This window comes from Aythya fuligula, chromosome 1 (genome assembly GCF_009819795.1).
Source record: "Aythya fuligula isolate bAytFul2 chromosome 1, bAytFul2.pri, whole genome shotgun sequence".
Lineage (NCBI taxonomy): Eukaryota > Metazoa > Chordata > Aves > Anseriformes > Anatidae > Aythya > Aythya fuligula.
In genome coordinates, this window is record NC_045559.1 from 82,629,122 (window position 1) to 82,646,530 (window position 17,409).

The 17,409-nt window shown below is 52.3% G+C and overlaps 2 protein-coding genes and 1 non-coding gene across 5 annotated transcripts; all 3 read right to left on the reverse strand.

Annotated features, from left to right (window-relative positions):
- Positions 1–850: 850 nt before the first annotated feature.
- On the reverse strand, positions 851–8,766 carry PTPN6 (protein tyrosine phosphatase non-receptor type 6). 2 transcript variants are annotated; one of them, XM_032197676.1, is made up of 15 exons: positions 8,692–8,766; positions 8,298–8,420; positions 7,783–7,977; positions 5,134–5,356; positions 4,890–5,006; positions 4,619–4,732; positions 4,104–4,200; positions 3,569–3,648; positions 3,324–3,473; positions 3,079–3,210; positions 2,700–2,854; positions 2,333–2,400; positions 1,956–2,107; positions 1,570–1,667; positions 851–1,478 (listed from the first exon to the last, which is right to left on the reverse strand). In XM_032197676.1, exons 1-15 carry the CDS (start codon positions 8,697–8,699, stop codon positions 1,370–1,372), a joined length of 1,821 nt encoding a protein of 606 aa, XP_032053567.1. In that variant the 5' UTR covers positions 8,700–8,766; the 3' UTR covers positions 851–1,369. The 2 variants fall into 2 exon arrangements, with proteins under 2 accessions (XP_032053567.1, XP_032053559.1); XM_032197668.1 differs by having other exon boundaries at positions 851–1,481.
- Positions 8,767–16,017: 7,251 nt separating this feature from the next.
- C1H12orf57 (chromosome 1 C12orf57 homolog) lies at positions 16,018–16,995 on the reverse strand. Of its 2 annotated transcripts, none has more exons than XM_032203244.1 (3): positions 16,907–16,995; positions 16,435–16,611; positions 16,018–16,359 (listed from the first exon to the last, which is right to left on the reverse strand). In XM_032203244.1, exons 2-3 carry the CDS (start codon positions 16,556–16,558, stop codon positions 16,211–16,213), a joined length of 273 nt encoding a protein of 90 aa, XP_032059135.1. In that variant the 5' UTR covers positions 16,559–16,611; positions 16,907–16,995; the 3' UTR covers positions 16,018–16,210. The 2 variants fall into 2 exon arrangements, with proteins under 2 accessions (XP_032059135.1, XP_032059127.1); XM_032203236.1 differs by lacking the exon at positions 16,907–16,995 and adding an exon at positions 16,689–16,850.
- On the reverse strand, positions 16,818–16,876 carry LOC116485222. Its single transcript, XR_004252823.1, has one exon. It is a non-coding gene; the product is annotated as a U7 small nuclear RNA (small nuclear RNA).
- Positions 16,996–17,409: the final 414 nt, after the last annotated feature.

Here is a 17,409-nt window from a genome sequence, read left to right on the forward strand (position 1 = left end):
CACATTTTCTAGGTACAGCTTATGGACTGGGGCCTAGTTCTAACTGGCATGACTAAAAGCCGTGCTGAGGTTCATTGCCACCACCACAGGCAGGCTACAGTACTTGGGAACACTCACCAGCATTCAGATTCATACGAAATGGTGGAGGGAAGGGGCCTCAGGAGGACTTTAGTCCAGGTTCCTGCTGGAAACGTGCCAGCAGATCGTGTGGGCTGTGACTTTGTCCAGGCAGTACTGAAAAGCAGCAAGAACAGCGTTCCCGCGCTGAGCTTCTGTTGGAATGGTGCCTGACGAGGAGATGGGTGTTCAACCCGAGCCTCCCAAGCTGCAATTTGGAACCACTGCCTCTGGCTCTACTGTGTGCCACTATCTGCATGAGGCTCCTCCGTTTAGTTGAAAATGAGAGCAGCTTACTCCTCAGCCTCCTCTTTACCGGACTAAACAAGCCAGCTCCCTTAACCCCTTGTAGGTAACTGGCTATCATCTGTGAAAACACGGTGTGGCCATGCTCTGGTCTGCCTTCTCTGCAAAGATTCTTGCAACTACACAACTTTTCCAAATACCAAAACATAGCTGTGACAAAGTCAGGCACAGACTTTTGCACCTGACTTCCAGTGATGAGACTTGACGGCTATAAACACTCCAGTCTCGCAGTAAGACGCCACCATAAAGTTGCCAGAACTGATGAAAACTAAGCTAGAGCTGTTGTAAGGCTGCAGGACTGTAAATGAAAGCAGGAGAACAGCTATACCCCAATTCTAGAGAAAATTTCCAGGTCAGCATTCAAACAAATACATTTTTATTTACAAACACAAGTGAAAACATGGCCATCACATCAAATTCTGGCATATTTACAGGATCAAATAGAAGAGGGGCTGGGGGGTAGAGGGTCAGGATAAAAAGAATAGGCAGTTACCTGTTGAATTACAGGCAGGCTAAGCTGAAATGATGTATTTTAAAACAGGAGCCCTTGGGGAACGCTAAACAGGCTAAACTCTTTAACTCACGGGCAGGTAGAGATGTAGCTTCTGTAAAGCTCTTCTGTAACTCCTCAAGAAGAAGAGCTGCTGAAGCAGGGGGTGAGTTTAGGTGCCAGTGTGCACACAAGAAGGGAAAGAAGGGTGTGATTTATTTTTTTTTTTTCCTGTTAATGAATGATGAAGCACAATGAGCGAGTTCACAGGCCTGTGTGGGCGAGGGACGGTGAGGTCAGCTGAGCTGTGAAGCAGCCTGGTTCAGAGCACTGGAAGATGGCATGGAAGAAATGGGGAAGGCCTAGTTCCAGTCCGTGAGGTGGGAATGTGAGACAGGCCAGCCTGGATCCAAGCTCCGGTTCTGCACTCCGTGTTCAAAACCTGCTGATTGATGCTTATTTTTTCTTCAGTGAGCCTTTCAGCTTCTTGTCTGAGGAGAGCTGTTTCCGTACTTTCTCCTCCTTTTTGCCCAAGTTCTCATAAACTGTTGACTCCTCTTTCTGCCTGCTAGACCAGGAAAAAAAGGGAAAAAGTGAGCAGAAGGGAAAAGCCACTGAACCAGCAGGGAGAGCACTGCCAGAGGGTCAGCACTTACTTGGAGGCTTTTCTTGAGGCCTTGGCATGCGCGTTCTTCATTGCAGGCGGGTAGGCAATGTTCCCATACTCAGACTCAGTTTGCTTGCTTTTCTGAGACTACAGGAGAGAAAATGCAAGCTGAGAAGAGTACAGGCTGGGAAAAGTGTGCGAGGTACCATAGGAGAATTCTGGCTGTTAAACCATGCATCATGCTAGGCTCTCAGTGGATTTTGGTGTTGACTGAAGTCCTCAGGCTCAGTGTTTTCTGCCCACCCCTAGCCCAAAGGTGAACGCACCTGTGTTCTCTTATAGGAGTGAACTGTGGGGCAATGAATTTCTGGAGACACTGACATGCCTCATTGTGATGTGTTTTGGCTCACAGGATAGGAGGGTCTGCTTTCTTACCTGCATAACCTCCAGCTTTTTCTTGGTTGTCTCTATGAACTGGCAGATGGCCATGTAGATGAACTTGTACTGGGCCTCTGTCTGCACCATCCCTGAGCGCTGGGACCTCACCATCTGGATGGTCTTCTGGATGTCAATGTCACAGTCCAGCCCTAGCAAGGGGCACCAGAAAAGCTTTGCACATGTTTGCTGACATCCCCCTCTCCCAGTTCTGCACCAGCAGCAGTCACAGTGGAGCTCAGTCAAGAAGCTTTCAACTCCCTTACCCCTCTCTATGGACCTCCCACCCCTCCTTCCAAGTAGCTTTCAAGGCACTTTTCAAGGCACTTTTTCAAGATACTTTCAGTATCTTCCAAGGCACTCTGAGGTCCTCTTACCCTTGGTGGAGATTGCTTCCACTATCATATCGATGACGATGATCGTCCCCGTGCGGCCAATCCCAGCGCTGTAAGGAGAGAACAAGCAGAGATCAGAGCTGCCTGTACATCAATACCTACATGCCCCCCAGCTGAGCACAGGCTGAAACAAAACGCAGCTGTTTCTGAGGCAGCTGTTTCACGCAGCACTCATAGCAGCGGTTTGTTGGTGCCATGAAAGAGTCAAGGATTCAACAGGCAGCAGGGTTTGGTTTGAGGACATCGAAGAGGAGAAAGGGTTGGCATGTGCTTCGCTCACATGTCCTAGGGAACGGCTGGTGCAGCAGGACAGAGACTTTACCCCTCAGACCCTAGGGTCTGTACCAACCTGCAGTGCACCAGAATGGGCCCAGCAGCTGGGATGCTCTCCTGCTTCTGGTTTATTTGGTCGAGGAAGCTCAGCACTCCTCCTGGCTCACTGGGGACACCGTGGTCAGGCCAGCTCAGGTACTGGTAGTGCCAGATCTCACGCACAGCATCACCCTGATAACAGAAATACCCCACTGGTAAAACTGCAACCCAGACCCAACCCTGACCTCTGTCCCAAAGAGAGCTAGGTTTTAAGCCAAAGTTTTGTGCACCCCTTGGTGATTCCACCAGTGCCCCAGCCCAAAACAGAGGGGAACAACAACCCTGGACTGATGCAAGAGCAGCACCACCACAGCACCCAGCAGGCTCCACGGCAGCCCCCAGCCAGGCACACTCACATTGTTCTTCGGGCACACGCAGAGGTGGCGGAGTTTGTATTCCAGTGCGTCGTGCTCCCCAATGTTCTCCACGAGGTAGGGACCGTATTCTTTTGTGCTGCCCATCTCCGGCCAGTAGGGCACGCATTTATTCTGCACAGAGAGACAGGAGGGTGAAGGCAGGCAAAATGCAGGAAAGAGAAAAAAAACAGCCATGGTTGAAGGGGAAAAGGGGGCAGCTCCAACACCTGCAAACAGCGACTTACCCGCCCTTTTTCTACTTCCCGCGTGGTCATCACAATAATGCGAGTGTTCTCCTGCCACACCATCTGCCAGAAGTCATTGACTGTGGCATCCAGGCAGCCCTGGCTCGCAATGTAGGTCTTGGTGCACTCGTCTGGGCTGATCAGATTGTTCTGGGTGTGGACAGGGGAAGGTCAGGAGGGCTGCAGGAGTTGGCAGGCCTCCCCCCCCCCACCTTGGGTGTACTGCCAGCTTTCAAAAGCCTCACCTTGACGTAGTTGGCGTTGATATAGTCAGATCCGGGGATGTTTGGGTCCCTTCCTTGGAGGATGACTCTAGAATGATCAACTAGGGGTGCAGCAAAGGAATAAACAGAGTTATGAGGTATTTGGTGCCCGGTGACATGAAGCTCCTTCGCTGCCCCATGCCATCTCACCCACATTACCCAATGCACACAGTATGGGTCTATTTTCATACCCATTTCATATATTTACATATTTTCAACTCCTTCTCTGAAGTCAGACCAGTTTTAACATGTGTTCCCGTTTCTCTCCCCCCATGACAGACCATAATCTATAATCCAGTCTGCTGTAAACTTCCTTTCTTCCTTCCTTCAAGGTCATGAAAATGCTGTGACCTCTTATCAGCTCTTAAATCCTCAAATTAAGGGCCTCATAATCCACTCTGGAAGACAGGGCAGGCCGAGACAGGGCCAGAAGTGATTTGGACACCTCTCCAGTCTCTGTCTACTTGCCTTTTTTATTTTATTTTATTTTTTAAAACAGCAAAGGAGCAGGACTCACAGGGCAAGATGTTCTTGTATCGGTTCTTGCTCTTGTTTTCAGGTCTCTGTCCCTCATGACGGTCAAACAGCTGCTTGGCTTCCTGTTTTTGCAGGCTCTGAAAAACAGGAGAAAGTTATGGTAAAGCCACAACATATGACAGGGAAGGTGGACACTCAAAGGAAGGGTGGCAATTCTTAGGACACATGGGTATGCTTGTGGGGGAGCAGAGAAGTGAAAAGGAAACCTAGACTCGAGAAGTCCAAGGTTCGTGTCCTTACTGTCTTGGTGACTAGTTCTATCCATGAACAACTACATTTCTATCTCACTGGGTTAAATCACTTAAAGATGACACTTATACCCCACCCACACCCCACCCCCGAGGAAATAGACTTCTCTCAGAGATAAATCAGCATGGATTTGCAAGACTTCCTGAGAAGTCTGTGTCCAGAAAGAAATCAGGGATGGAGAATGAGGTGGTGCACAGGAACTCCCCCCCAAATTTCCCCAAAGTAATTTCCCCAGCAGTTTCTTACATCAAATTCCTCCCAGAATCCAGCCTTGGATGTTTCTTCAGATACACTCTTCTTGTTCAGTTCGTGCACTCTGTTCTCGATGTCAGCAGCGTTCACCCTTGTAGCATAGTAGGGCTGGGGACAGGAAAACACAATGGGTTGGCATGAGAGAGATGCTGCTGGAGTTCAGAGTCTCCTTTGTGTGCTATGGAGGAGAGGGACACAGAGCAGAAACAAACAGCAAGGGGGTCCCTCCAAAGGATCCCTGAGAAACAGAGGAGATGGGATTTACCTGCTTCAGGTACACAAAGGTGCCAGACACTTCCTCAATTCCAGTCCTCTTGAAGTGCTCCACCAGATCGGCCAGGCTGTCAAACTTCTCAGCACCTCCAACTGTGTAACGCCCATTCTAAACGGAGGAAGGACATGTTACATCCCACAGCATCCCTACAGGCAGAGCTGGTAATGCTCAGGAGAAAGGGAAGGCTGAGGTGCAGAGTCACAGGCACCACTTTGTGGCACTCCCACCCGCTCACCTCACACATGATTTTGACGTGGGTGACTTTGAGACGGGCCCCGGAGGCGCTGCTTGCCCCAGCTGAAGGAGCATCAGAGCCAGGTTTCAGTTGGTCGGTCAGGACGGACAAGACAAAGTCCCCGGGTTTGCTGAGGCTCTCCCGCACCAGGAAGGTCCAAGGTGTGGCTTTGACCTGGAGAAGTGACTCAGCGGCCGCGCCTGACAGATGCCCATGGTACCATCTAGAAAAATAAAAACAGGAAAAGGTCAGGAGAGAGGTGGAGATGCAAGTGGATGCCCTCGAGCATCCACTCGCTGAAGAGTACATACAGGGCAGCAAGCTGTGGAAGGAGAAGCTGTGGGGGGAAGAGAAGGTTTGAAGCAAGAGAGGAGAGGGGGAGAAATGGAGGAAGGATGAACGGAGGGAAACCAAGGGAAGAGCCTTACAAAAAGTAATGCTTACTGGCTTTGAGATCAGCTCAGGGAGGGCACTTGTGGGTTTTAGCACCTCTCAGTATTATTGGGACTCCAACCTTACTGCTGCTGAGTGCTTTGGAAACTCAAGCACTGAGGGAACAAAACTGACGCGGTCAGTCAGAAACTCTCCCATGGAATTTAGCAGCACACAGAGGGCTGCGGTGAGATCAGACCCATTAAAGAACCAACCTAGGGAAGGATACTTTCCTTGGACCTCTAGCAGCATCCCCCCTTTCTGAACCTCTTCAGTCAGAGGATAATTCCCATTCCCTGAACACGTCACACCGCAGCAACCAGCCTAGCCATGGGGATGAATGCCAGGAGCCACCTGGAGCCCACATTCTGCTTCTGGTGCCTTCACTACTCTTGATCCACGTGCACAGTCCTGCAGACTGAGGCGTTCTCTGCCCTGCTGCAGGATGGCTCAGGGTGCAGAGGGACACGAGCATGGTGCAAAGGGCACAGCTACTGCCAAGCCCCTTCGCACGTGTGCAGGTCTCAGGGAGGTGCGTGCCTGCCTGGTGGGATCTGGCAGCACCCCGGGGTGGAGGAGCACTGCTCCCACTGCCCCCACTTGCTGCTCTGCTGGGTCTGGACCTGTCTCAGCCCTGGTGCTCCTGTCCAAAGGCCGTGCTCACCACAGCTCCGTCCTGCTTCCACAAAGCTCCCCTGGCAGCTGCAGCCACAGCCATTTGGGCCATCTCCCCGGTGAGCAGCATTTCAAAAGCAGGTAGCTCTTGCATCAGACCGACTTGCAACGCTTCTTCCTGCCGCTGCTCACTTCAGGTACTGCAGCAAGCACCAGGCACACTCCTTACATCGCTGCACACGCTGCAGCCAAGGCCAGGCAGGTGCTTAGATGCGCCATGGTAGCAGGTTTGCTGCTGTGGTATGATGAATTTGGAATTGTTACAGCTCCTCTGCTGCCTATTCCCAAGAAGTAAAATCTAGCTCAGGAGGCCATGCCACGGTCACAGAAACAGCTGGGCGTTCACTCACCCATCCTCTGCACTCCAGCCAGAGCAACCCACTCCTCTACGCAACCTCTAGGAATCATTTTGAGAGCAAGATGTGGCAGGCAATTACTGTGTCTCAGCTAGTGCTGGCCAGCTTCAGTTTCTCTTCATCTTCACCTCGTGCACTGCAAGCAATAGCTGCTGACTTCCACAGCATGGCAACCCCTCGTTTCTCACCCTCTTCCCAAAGAAGCGAGCAGCCACCACCTGCCAGTGCTGAGATGTCCCCTGGGGAAGGTTTGGTTCCCCTCCTGCCCAGGAAAGAGGTCTCTGGGACCCCCCCTCCCCACGTAGGAAGGAGTCAGTGGGTCCTGTCCCCCCTTCCTCCCCCCCCCAGCAGAGCCCAGCTCTTCAGAGCCACGTGATGGAAAATCACTTGGGGAGAGAGTGAGAGGAGCTTTCGTAAGAGCCTTGAGGGGGGGGAGAAGTTTCCAACCGCAGGGGAGGAAGAGAGGAAACTGCAGGGCCACGGCGCAACGGCCTCGAGTGGAGAGGACAGCCGGGACACAGACACTGCCCGCTCTGCACCACTGCCCCTGAGCACACCTGGGTGTCCCCAGGCACGTCCCGAGCAGCGTGGCTGTGCCCTGCTCCCCAGGTGCACCGGGGGGACCTGCCTGCCCCCACCCCTGAGCCTGCCCCCGCCCCAGGGCACAGCACGACTGCTCCCCGGAGCTGCGTCAGGCAGGCTGAAAGCACAGCACTGAGGGCAAAAACCACCTGATTTGATTTAACTTGGTGTCAGAGACGTATGCAAAGCAGGGCAGGAAGGAGGCTGAGCGGGCCAGGAATAGCAGGTGAGCGTGGCCCCGCTCAGCCTCACGAGCCAGCCAGGCCTGGGATGAGCAAGGAGGTTTGGGGCTGCCCCACGCCATGCCACCCTGCCTACCGCTGTGGATGCAACTTACACCACAAGCGTTGCTTTTGATGAACGCTGCCTAAATAGCAAAGGCACCAAAAAAACAAAAGTGTAAATAGAGCCCTGCGAGGTCGGCTGTGGTGGGATGAGGCATGTCCAGCTGCTGGTGGGGATGCGGTCCCTGGGGAAGCACAGGGAGCCAGGAGACACTTTTTGCAGGCTGCCCTGTGGGGACGTGGGCAGGGCAGAGAGAAGGCCATGGAGCATGGAGGAGGTCTCATCACAGCCATACCAGCAGCTTTGCTTTTCACCATACCTCTCTGTAGTGGGGTCAGAGCAGTTGAGCGGGTATCGCAGGTCGATGATGGTTCCATCCTTGTCCTGCAGCGAGCCCTGTTGCTGTGTGTAGTACTCCACCAGCTCTGACAAGGTGGCAAACTTCTCCCCTCCATACAGGTCGTAGAAATCCCCGGTATTCTGGATGCGGATGTGGGTTACCTGGTCACCAACCCTGTGGAATGATGCACAGAGAAGTCCAGTGAGGCAGCTGGATAAGAGGCATGAAATTTGAAGGCTCTGCCTGCATCATCTCCTGCCACGGAACCATAGCAAATCGTCCCAGTGGAAGGAGATGGTTGGGAAAAGAAGCTCCTGAGGCAACTTAAGCGAGGGTCCAGAAGGTACTGGGGAAGCTCAGATCCTTTTACGGCATGGAGAGAAGTCAAAGGAGTAAGGAGATGATGAAGGAGAGACCCCAGGGCTCATGAGGACCTCTACGTATTGTACATAAGCAAACCTGGAAAGACAGAAGTTGGGCTCCAAGTTACCTACCGAACTGAAAGGGAAAAATCCCCCTGATTTTTCCGGCTGGGTCTGGCTAGGAAGCTCCCATGGACACCTCGTCCCTTCAGTAAGGCTTCGGCTTCCAGCCCACTCAGGTCACGGTGAAACCACCTAGCAAGGGAGATGAAAACAGAACCAAGTAAACGAGAAATCGCAGGCACTCTTGTGGAGACATACAGTGAAGAATGGTCCCCAGTCAGCATCCCTAGAGATACCTCTGCAGGTGACAACCAGCAGCAGCACGAAGGGTTCCTTCGTGCCCGTTACCCCCCACAGCCTGTGAAAGGTTTCCACCGAGATCCAGCTACCAAGGTGATCCCCTCCAAGCTGCCCTACTTCGCTGGTTCCCCTCCCCACGCACACGTTTCTCAGACCCTCTTACCTCACCATTGTGGAGGGAAGAAGAAGAGGAGGAGGCCAAGCAGCTACCACCAAAGCGACTCAGAAAACACAGAGGACAAATCTCTTTGCCCTGGTGAGAAAAGGGAAGTTGGAGGTCCGCGACGGAGCGCCCGACGCCAAGCTCTGTCTGCGCCCCTCGGGAGCTGGCCATGCATCACTCCTGCTGTCCACTCCTAGTCCATTCGGCCCCTCTCCATCAACCTGCTCCTCACTGCGTGCCTGGATCCCGTGGCCCTCTGCGCACCGCTGCAGGGCACGGGCAGGAGCAGCCCAGCACAGCTGGGCACGCGCAGCTCCAGGAACAGGAAGCGCTCTGAGCCATCAGCTCCCCAGCCCCAAGCTGCTTTGCACACACTTCTGCTTCTCCTTTTGCGTCTTTCCTCCCCAGCCCCCCTGTTATTCTTGGGTCCTTGCTTTTTTTTTGCTTTTTGCTTTTTTTTTTTTTTTTTTGCTTTTTTTTTTTTTTTTTCCACATCGGTTTTGACTCTACCAGTGTTTCTAAGGTTCCAGTCATGGCCACAAAATTCGGTTCTGCAAGCCCTCTCTCTGTTCCCCATCTTTTCCAAGAGGTTAGTAAGGAACATGAGTGTTTCTTACCCCCGAATCCTCACGGTGGTGCCAGGGGGACCACGGCTGCCTAAGGTCAGCCACGCATCTGCAAGGCTGAAGCAGGCAGCACACGCACGCAGCAGCGAAGCACCCTACAAGTTATGACCGCACAGACACGCAGCTTGGTTCTGCTGGGCCACCCTCAGCTACGTAGCCAAAACCTCTGTGACCCTGTTCACTGATGAACCCCCTTGGCAGATAAATATCCCATGTGCTCTGCACAGCCACGGAGGGAAGCTGTGCAAACCCGGGCCTGCAGACTGTGAGAGGCCCAGGCTAGCACCCTAAGCACAGCACGAGCATCCTGAAAACAGCCTGCCTGGAGGATGCAGCCGTGAGAGAAGCATGGGTAGCTCCAAAAGGCTTGGGGGCAGGGGTTGAAGCTGCCCAGGAAAGCAGGCAGAGAGCAGGATGATCAGCTCTGGCCTGTGGTGGGCCCACACAGCATCAAGAGAGCTTAGCCTAGGAGCTTCGAGATCCCAGTACAGCGTACCAAGGCCAAAGCTGTAAATCTGTACACCCAGAGAGAAAGAAAGAAAACTAACCATTTCCAGTTAACTAGCCGCTTCCAGCTACAGCCTGTGACTACACTTTTCCATAGCACTGATTTTAAAGCCTGCAGTTCTTACGAACAGATGGGAGCAATGCAGTGACCACAGAGGATGATCCAGGCGGCAAAGGAGCCTGACTCTTCCTTGGAACCATCTCAGCTGCCCTGTGTGGTGGCTAAGACACGTGGGGTGGGCAGCAAGAGCAGCAAGAGACTCGCTCATTTCAACTCTTTGCAGCTGCAGACTTCCCTACACACCACCAGACTGGGAAACCCTGCAAACAGCTGAACTGTCTGCTAGTAGTGGCCAAGACATACAGAAACCAGCAGCAAAGGGAAGTGCAGGGGACTCGATCTGAGAAACTAACTTCATTGCTAGAAAGACTGCCCAGGCAGCTACAGCGCCTTCCTTCAAAATGCTTCCAGTTTCGCACAGATGACAAGCTGGGATGTGGTGAGCTGCAGGAATCCAGCTGTATTGACTTAAAACCGATACTAAAAAAAAAAAAAAAAAAAAAAAAAGAGAGAAAGACTTTAAAGGCACAGAAACCTGCAACTCAAAGAAACCAATTTTACGCAAAGAACGGACTACACCTAAATCGGAACCGCTGACATAGAAAACTGGCCCAGAAAACAAATATTGTTTAGTGATTAGACAGAAACTTCTGGGCAAAAGTCCCCAAAGGGAATTCCTGCTATATTAGATATAATCTGATTGGATATTATTATTATTATATATTGGATAATATATACCCCAGTCTGTACATATACCAGGGTTGTCCTGTCCCAGGTGCAGAATCCAACACTTGATGTTGTTTAATCTCATATTGTTGTTGATAGCCCAGCCCTCTAACTTGTCCAGATCTCTCTGCCTCTCTACCCTCAAGGGAGCTGACAGCTCCTCCTAATTTAGTGTCACCTGAAAACCTGCTTTGTATTCATTCAAACCTTCCGTCCAGATCATTTATAAGACCATTGAAGAGAACTGGTTCCAAAATGGAGCCCTGGGGAACCCCACTACCAACTGGCTACCCACCTAATGAAACCCTATTAATTATAACCCTATTAATATATAACTGTATTATGTATTTTTCTATCTGTATTCTGGACATTTTGTCCAGAAGTATACTGTGAGGGATGGTATCAAAGGCGTTTGCTGAAATCCAAAAAGATTACACCTACTGGCTTCCCTTGGCCAACCAGACCAAAGACACCAAGGTAACTAATTAAAAACTACCAAGGAGAAGTTCCAGCTGGTAAGGTAGGGAAATATCACAGCAGAGAAACAATTGCTTGGTATCTTCCAGGTTGCCCTCTGGAATGGTCAGAGCATGCAACAGACTCCATAATGTAATTAACAGGTCAAGAGGTTTGAGCAAAGAGGCTGCTCTTGTGATGTTTGGCTTTTAGTCCAACACAGATGGTAGAACCTCATCATGTAAATTCTTTGTGGAGCAAAGCCACAGCTAGTAAACGCACAAGTTTAGAAGGAAGGATAATCAAAGGGGCTAATTAAGAGGTACATACATCTGGACTGCTGTAAAAAGGACACCAAAAACAGGCACAATCCAGCACGGGGCCATTAAGGCAGTGAGGAGCTCAGTGGCTGAGAGCAAGGTTTGTTCAACCTAGAGAAAAGATGGCTAATAAAGGGATTTAAATAGCAGTCTAAGAATATCTAAAAGGAGAGTGGAGGTTTTAGAGATGATGGAGCCAAATTCTGCTCTGTGGGACACAGCAAGAGGAAAAGAGGCAAGAGGCTTAACTTGCATAAAGGGAAGTTCTGATCAGGTATCAGGAAAAAAAGCACATACACAAGGGGTGGTTCAGCAATTGCCACGCGTGTCCAGAGAGGCTGAAGAATCTCCACTCCCTAAGATGTGCAAGACTAACCTGAAAAAGGCTCAGAGCAACCTGATATAACTAACATTTGAGACAGCTCTGCTGTGAGCAAGGGCTTGGACTAGGCCATCTAGAGGTCGAAATGGCTGTCAAAGGAAGAGTAGAAGGAGAGGTTACGCACAGAGATCAGCACCATCATCGTTGTCATCGTCATCCCACCCTCGCATGCTCCCTAAGCCTCTATGTGCAGCTACCGTAGTCAACTGTCAAGTCCATAAGAAACTGAGCAATGAGTTCCACTGCTAAGCCTCAGGACCAACATCTCCTTTGGCTTGCTTATAACCTGTTTCCTGCCCAGTTTTATTAACACACGGTTGTTGTAAAGAATAATAAATCAATGACCAACTCCTAATTCATACTCACCCCACCCAAGCTGCTCATTATTTTATAGACCTCTAACTTCTGTATCCTTGCTCAGCTGTTCCCCAAGCTGAACAATCCAACCCTGTTTAGATGGCCTCCATACACAGCTATCCTGTGCTTCTGATCATTTCTGTCATCCCTCTTTGAGATGTTTCCAACTCTGTTGTATTGTTTTGGAGATGAGGGCAAAAGGTGACCCAAAACTGCACAGTGTTCAAAATACTGCTGAGACATAAGCATACAAAGACACAACGATGATTTCTGCCATCATTCACCACAACCATGCATAAAGCAAACATTTGCATGGACTTGATGGTGACGGTCTTGCTCCAGGGAGGTTACAAGTAGTTCACAGATGTTTTACATATAAATTTTGAGCTATTTTTCTCCACGAGAGCAAACCATGCCTGAGAAATTTGGTGGCCTTCTACAATGGGGTTATGGCATTGGTGGATAAAGGAAGAGCAACTGATGTTGAAAGTTGTAGAGAGCAAGGATAGTCACGATCAAAGAGTTGTGGTCAATGTCTCAATGACCACGTGGAGACCAGTGATGAGTGGCATTTCCCAGGGGCTGGTATTGAGACCAGTGCTGCTTAATGTCTTTGTCCATGTTGGCAACATGGACACAAAAAAAGTGGGATTGAGTGCACCCTCAACAAATTTGCCAATGACACCATGCTGAGTGGTGGCAGTCAACATGCTGGAGGGTTATTTTTTTCACCTCACTATTCAAGCTCTATTTGGTCATTTGGAAATATGCTGAACAGCACATGGTTCAGCTCAGACCCTTACATGTCACCATTGATAACTTCCCTTTGCTGTAAAAACCAAACATTTATTCCCACCTTCCGTTTCCTATTTTCTATAAATTATTCACTCAAGAAAAGTGTCAGCTTCTCTCTTATACCATAGCTTCAGCTTTGTTTAGACTGACATGAGAAAATCTTGTCAAATTCTGTTTTGGAAAGGCTGTCCTCCCTTGTCCGCAAGCTTGCTAAGTTCCTCAAAACATCTAGTTCTGCAAGACAGGATTTGCCTTCACAAAAGCAGATGTTGATTCCTTCTTTGATATCTTACTCATTGCTTTCTCTGTTACCTCTTGCCCAGATATTGACTTAATTGGTCTGCTCCACTCTCACGTTTGGGGGAATGGCATCTGTGACAGTTGTTAGTGTTAGTGCCAAGTAAAGGCCAGCTGGTGCTGGTCAGTGGGCATACAGACTATCACCCTGTAACCTGCCCAAGCCCTGTGCTCTGCCAGGCCATGGGGCCACAGGACAAACAGATTCTACCCATGGACTAATGAGAATCCCCTTTCCTTACACCACGCCACTACAGCCCCCAGGGCAGAGCACCCATTTATACTGATGGCAAAGTTTTTCCTGTCCTGCTGTTCCATAAAGACTGTAGCAAAACAAAAGTCACCAGGATTAAAAAAGCCAGCCACCTCACCTCTCTCTGTACAAAACCATTGTGAGGTTCTGCAGCTTCAGGGTTCGCAGAATAACTGCAGTGAACTGGGCATCACAGACTGCTCTTTCTTTATCAAAGCAAGGATGAGCAACAGTAACAGCAATCTAAAACACTAAAGCTCCAGTCCTCCAGCTCTTTTTTTACAGTATTTTTTCCCTTCTGTGCTCGATTCCTGCTGCCAGCAGTTTAGTTTTTCCCACCAGCTCTGTTTCCTTGCTCTAAGTAGCACACGCAGCACTCACCCACAGGATGGCATCAGGCCCGTGACTCGCAGGTCCCCACTGACGGGGAATTAACAGCAGCTGGTGGAGGAAGAACCACAGCCCTTAGCCAGGGCGTCCTACTGAAAAAAAAAAAAAAAAAAAAAAAAAAAAAGAAGAAAAAAAGCAAGACTGGAAGTAGCAGGGGGTGACCTCACACCCTCACAACATGGCTGGATGCTCAGAGCAGCTCATTCCAGGGCTGGGGCAGGAGCAGCTGGCAGTGCCCTGGGTGTGCGGTGCATCCTGTGACTCACCTGTGTCTGGCCCGCACAGGCTCAGCCCTGAGCCCTGCCTGTTTCTGGGCAGGCTGAGGGAGGTGGTAGCTCCAGGCTAGGTGAAACGCAGGCCTTGGGCGGAGGGCTTAATTTTCACCATTTGCAAAACGCTTCCTGGGCTGTAGTTAATAAATAATTAGAGGGGTGGGGGAAGGCCAAAACCAAACTGGGGGGGGGAGGTAGGTAGTGACGGAAGGGCCTGACTGCTCTTCCTGCCTCCTATCCGCTAGGTTCACGCCCTCGCTGGCTACATTCCTACATGGTTTGTAACCAAAAGGCACAGAGTGCAAAACCCAACGCCGCTCTCACACCTGGCTCCCGGGCTTCTTCACCACCAGCCCTTCCCAAAGGCTGCAGCACGCCCAGGGGAAACAGGCACACAAGCCAGGTGGCTACAAATGCTCAGATGCATCCGGTGCCCCTTCATCTGGGAGGTGGAAAGGCAGAAAACTTCACAGGGGAGAGAACCTGCCCCTCTGCCTTTCCCTCTCTTCAGTCCCAGAAAGTGCAGCACACGGTTATACATGTACAGTATTCGCGTTGTTCTGATCCCTCCCTGCTGCCAGTCCTTGCAACATCCTGCTGCTATTTTTATCTTTAGGTCTAACACCTTTGATCACACAATCAGGCGGAAAAGAGCAATACAGCCACAGAAGCTTCTGGTAGGAGCACGTGAGAGTTAGCGGTACTGACCTGTTGGTGACAGCGGTCTGGCTGCAACCGCGCGCTGAGCAGCACCACGTTGTGCTCGGGACCACGTTACCTGGCATGTTTCAAGGAGCACTTTTATAAACGCTTGCTCTTGCTGGGAGATTTTGGCAAATCAGAGGGCTGGGCTATCAACAACCCTATGAAATTTAGCAACAGCAAGTGCTGGATACTGCACCTGGGATGAGGCAACAGTGGCTGTACACACAGAGTGGGGGAGGAGAGCCCGGAGATCAGCCCCACGGAAAGGGATCTGGGGTTTTGGCAACAAGTTGAGCATGAATCAAGTGTGCCCCGGCAGCCAAAAGGGCCAACAGCACCCCGGGGTACATCAGGCATGGCTTTGCTGGCTGGCTGAGGAAAGGGATTGTGCGGCTCTGCTCTGTGCTGGTGCAGCCCCACCATGAGTGCTGTGCTCAGCTTTGGGTGCCACAAGAGAGGAAGGACGTGAAACTATCAGTGTCCAAAGGTGGGCTGTGGAGACAGGAACATGTCTGGAGGGGAGGCTGTATGAGTTAGGGCTAAGGTCACTTGGCTTATTCTGCCTGGAGCAGGCTGAGGGGAGGCCTCCTGGTGGCCAGCAGCTCCCTCAGGAGGGGAGCGGAGGGGCAGGCGCTGAGCTCTGCTCTCTGGGGACAGCGACAGGACCCGAGGGGACGGCACGGAGCTGGGACAGGGGAGGGTCAGGCTGGGGGTTAGGGAAAGGGTCTGCACCCAGAGGGCGGTCGGGCACTGGGACAGGCTGCCCAGGGCAGTGGTGATAGCAGCAAGCTGGTTGATCTTCAACAAGTGTTTGGACAACACCCCTAGGCACATGGTTTGAGTTTTGTGTGGCCCTCTGTGGAGCCAGGAGTTGCGCTCAATGACCCTTGTGGGTCCCTTTGAACTCAGGATGTTCTGATTCCAGATGAGGCTCAGCATCTCTCAAATGACATTTAAAAAATTCAGTCACTGAGATACCGAGCCTTGTGCTTTCATACTAAGGTTTGCAGTAGCAGCTGCATTCCTGCGTAACTTGGTGCACAGCAGCCCCTTGTAACAGTAGCTCAGGTTTCATCAGATGAAACTCCAGAAGGAGCGAGCATCACTCTACCTGCCCCTGCGTCAGGGAGCGGGATCTGTACCCGAGGATCAGCTCACGTCCATTCATAAACCACTAAAGGCATTTTCAAGACGTTTTTTATTCACAAACAGACAAACAACCATGCACAACGAAGCCGATTCCGTTCAGATCAACACCTCCCTCGTCCAACCTCTCCGTGCCGCGGAGCTGGCGGGCCAGCAGCCCCCAGCCACGTGAAGACATCCCCGCTCGGAGCACCGCAGACCACCGGGGCCGGCGGAGCTCCAGGTTTCACGAGGCGGCCACTCCACCGGTGCCGGCGCCGTGCGGCGGCAGGGTCATGGGCGGCAGGAACATGGCCTTGAGCTTGCCGGACATGCTGGCGATCTCCGGGTCCTGCGACTCGTAGGACTTGATCAGCCGGGCGAACTTGAGGACCCCTGCAAAGGGAGCAGGCTGGGCAGCGGGCACAGGGCAGGGCTGAGCCCGGGCGGGGAGCCCGGCCCCGCACCCACCTTCGCCGTCGCTGCTGAAGCCGTAGGTTTTGATCACGTCCTGCTGGATCTGCGTGGCCACGGGCAGCAGGAACTGCAGCATCTTGCCCATGTCGTTGCAGGCGTTGTCCCGCGCCTCCTCCATGCGCTGCGCGTTCTCGGGCGCCCCGAAGGCCTTCAGCACCTCGCCCAGCACCACTGCGGGCACACGGGGCGGGCTCAGCACCAGCACCAGCCCCGCCGCATGGCCCGCGGCACCCCGCACTCCCCCTCACCCTTCGCCTGCTCGGCGCTCAGCATCGCGGCCGGGCCCTGCGCGGACGCCGCCATCTTGCCCCTTCCTTCCCCCCTCTGCCGCACGCTGCTGCGCATGCGCAGCCCCGCCCTATCATTACACCGCCAGGGGCGGCTTCCCGCGCGCGGGAAACCTGCTGGACAAATACTAAAAGAGCTGAAATCACTGTGAAGGGGTCCGCCCGCGCCGCGCCCATACCGGGCCCACCCGCCGCCAGGTCACGGTGAGGAAAGACATTCCCGTGGGGTGTCCCTCAGGAGGCTCCCCGTGCTCCCCCCCGTGCCTGGCACCGCTCGATCCCCGCCGCAGCGGCCGCAGCTCGGCGAAACGGGGCCCCGCAGCGCCGCACCGGCCGTATGCAAATCGCGCTCTCCCGATTGGCGCAGCGGCGGCGGGTGTGTCGAGGCGAGCGCCGCGATTGGCTGGAGCGGGGAGCGGGGCGTGGCTTCTCGCAGACCCGCCCCCGGCGGCGGTGGGCGGAGCCTGGCGGCGGCGCGGTCCCACGGGGGGGGGGGGCGAGTGGGGAGGGGAGTGGGCGAGGGGATGGGGGAGGGGGGGGGCGCTGCTGGCCCCCGGCAGCGATAAATGAACACAACGCAGGCTGCTTCCCGAAGGGTTTTTTTTTTGCTTTTTTGGTTTTTTTTGCTCATTTGTTTGCTTTTTTAAGAGCTTTATATATATATTTTTTATATATAAATTAT

Coding starts and splice junctions, on each gene's coding strand:
- PTPN6 (XM_032197668.1), bottom strand. Junction 5,007..5,133: donor ACGTCAAAATCATGTGTGAG/GTGAGCGGGTGG, acceptor TCCTCCGTTTAG/AATGGGCGTTACACAGTTGG. Junction 1,482..1,569: donor GCCTCAAGAAAAGCCTCCAA/GTAAGTGCTGAC, acceptor TTCCTGGTCTAG/CAGGCAGAAAGAGGAGTCAA.
- C1H12orf57 (XM_032203236.1), bottom strand. CDS start 16,785: ATGCGCAGCAGCGTGCGGCAGAGGGGGGAAGGAAGGGGCAAGATGGCG. Junction 16,612..16,688: donor GAGCGCCGAGCAGGCGAAGG/GTGAGGGGGAGT, acceptor GTGTGCCCGCAG/TGGTGCTGGGCGAGGTGCTG. Junction 16,360..16,434: donor CTTCAGCAGCGACGGCGAAG/GTGGGTGCGGGG, acceptor CTCCCTTTGCAG/GGGTCCTCAAGTTCGCCCGG.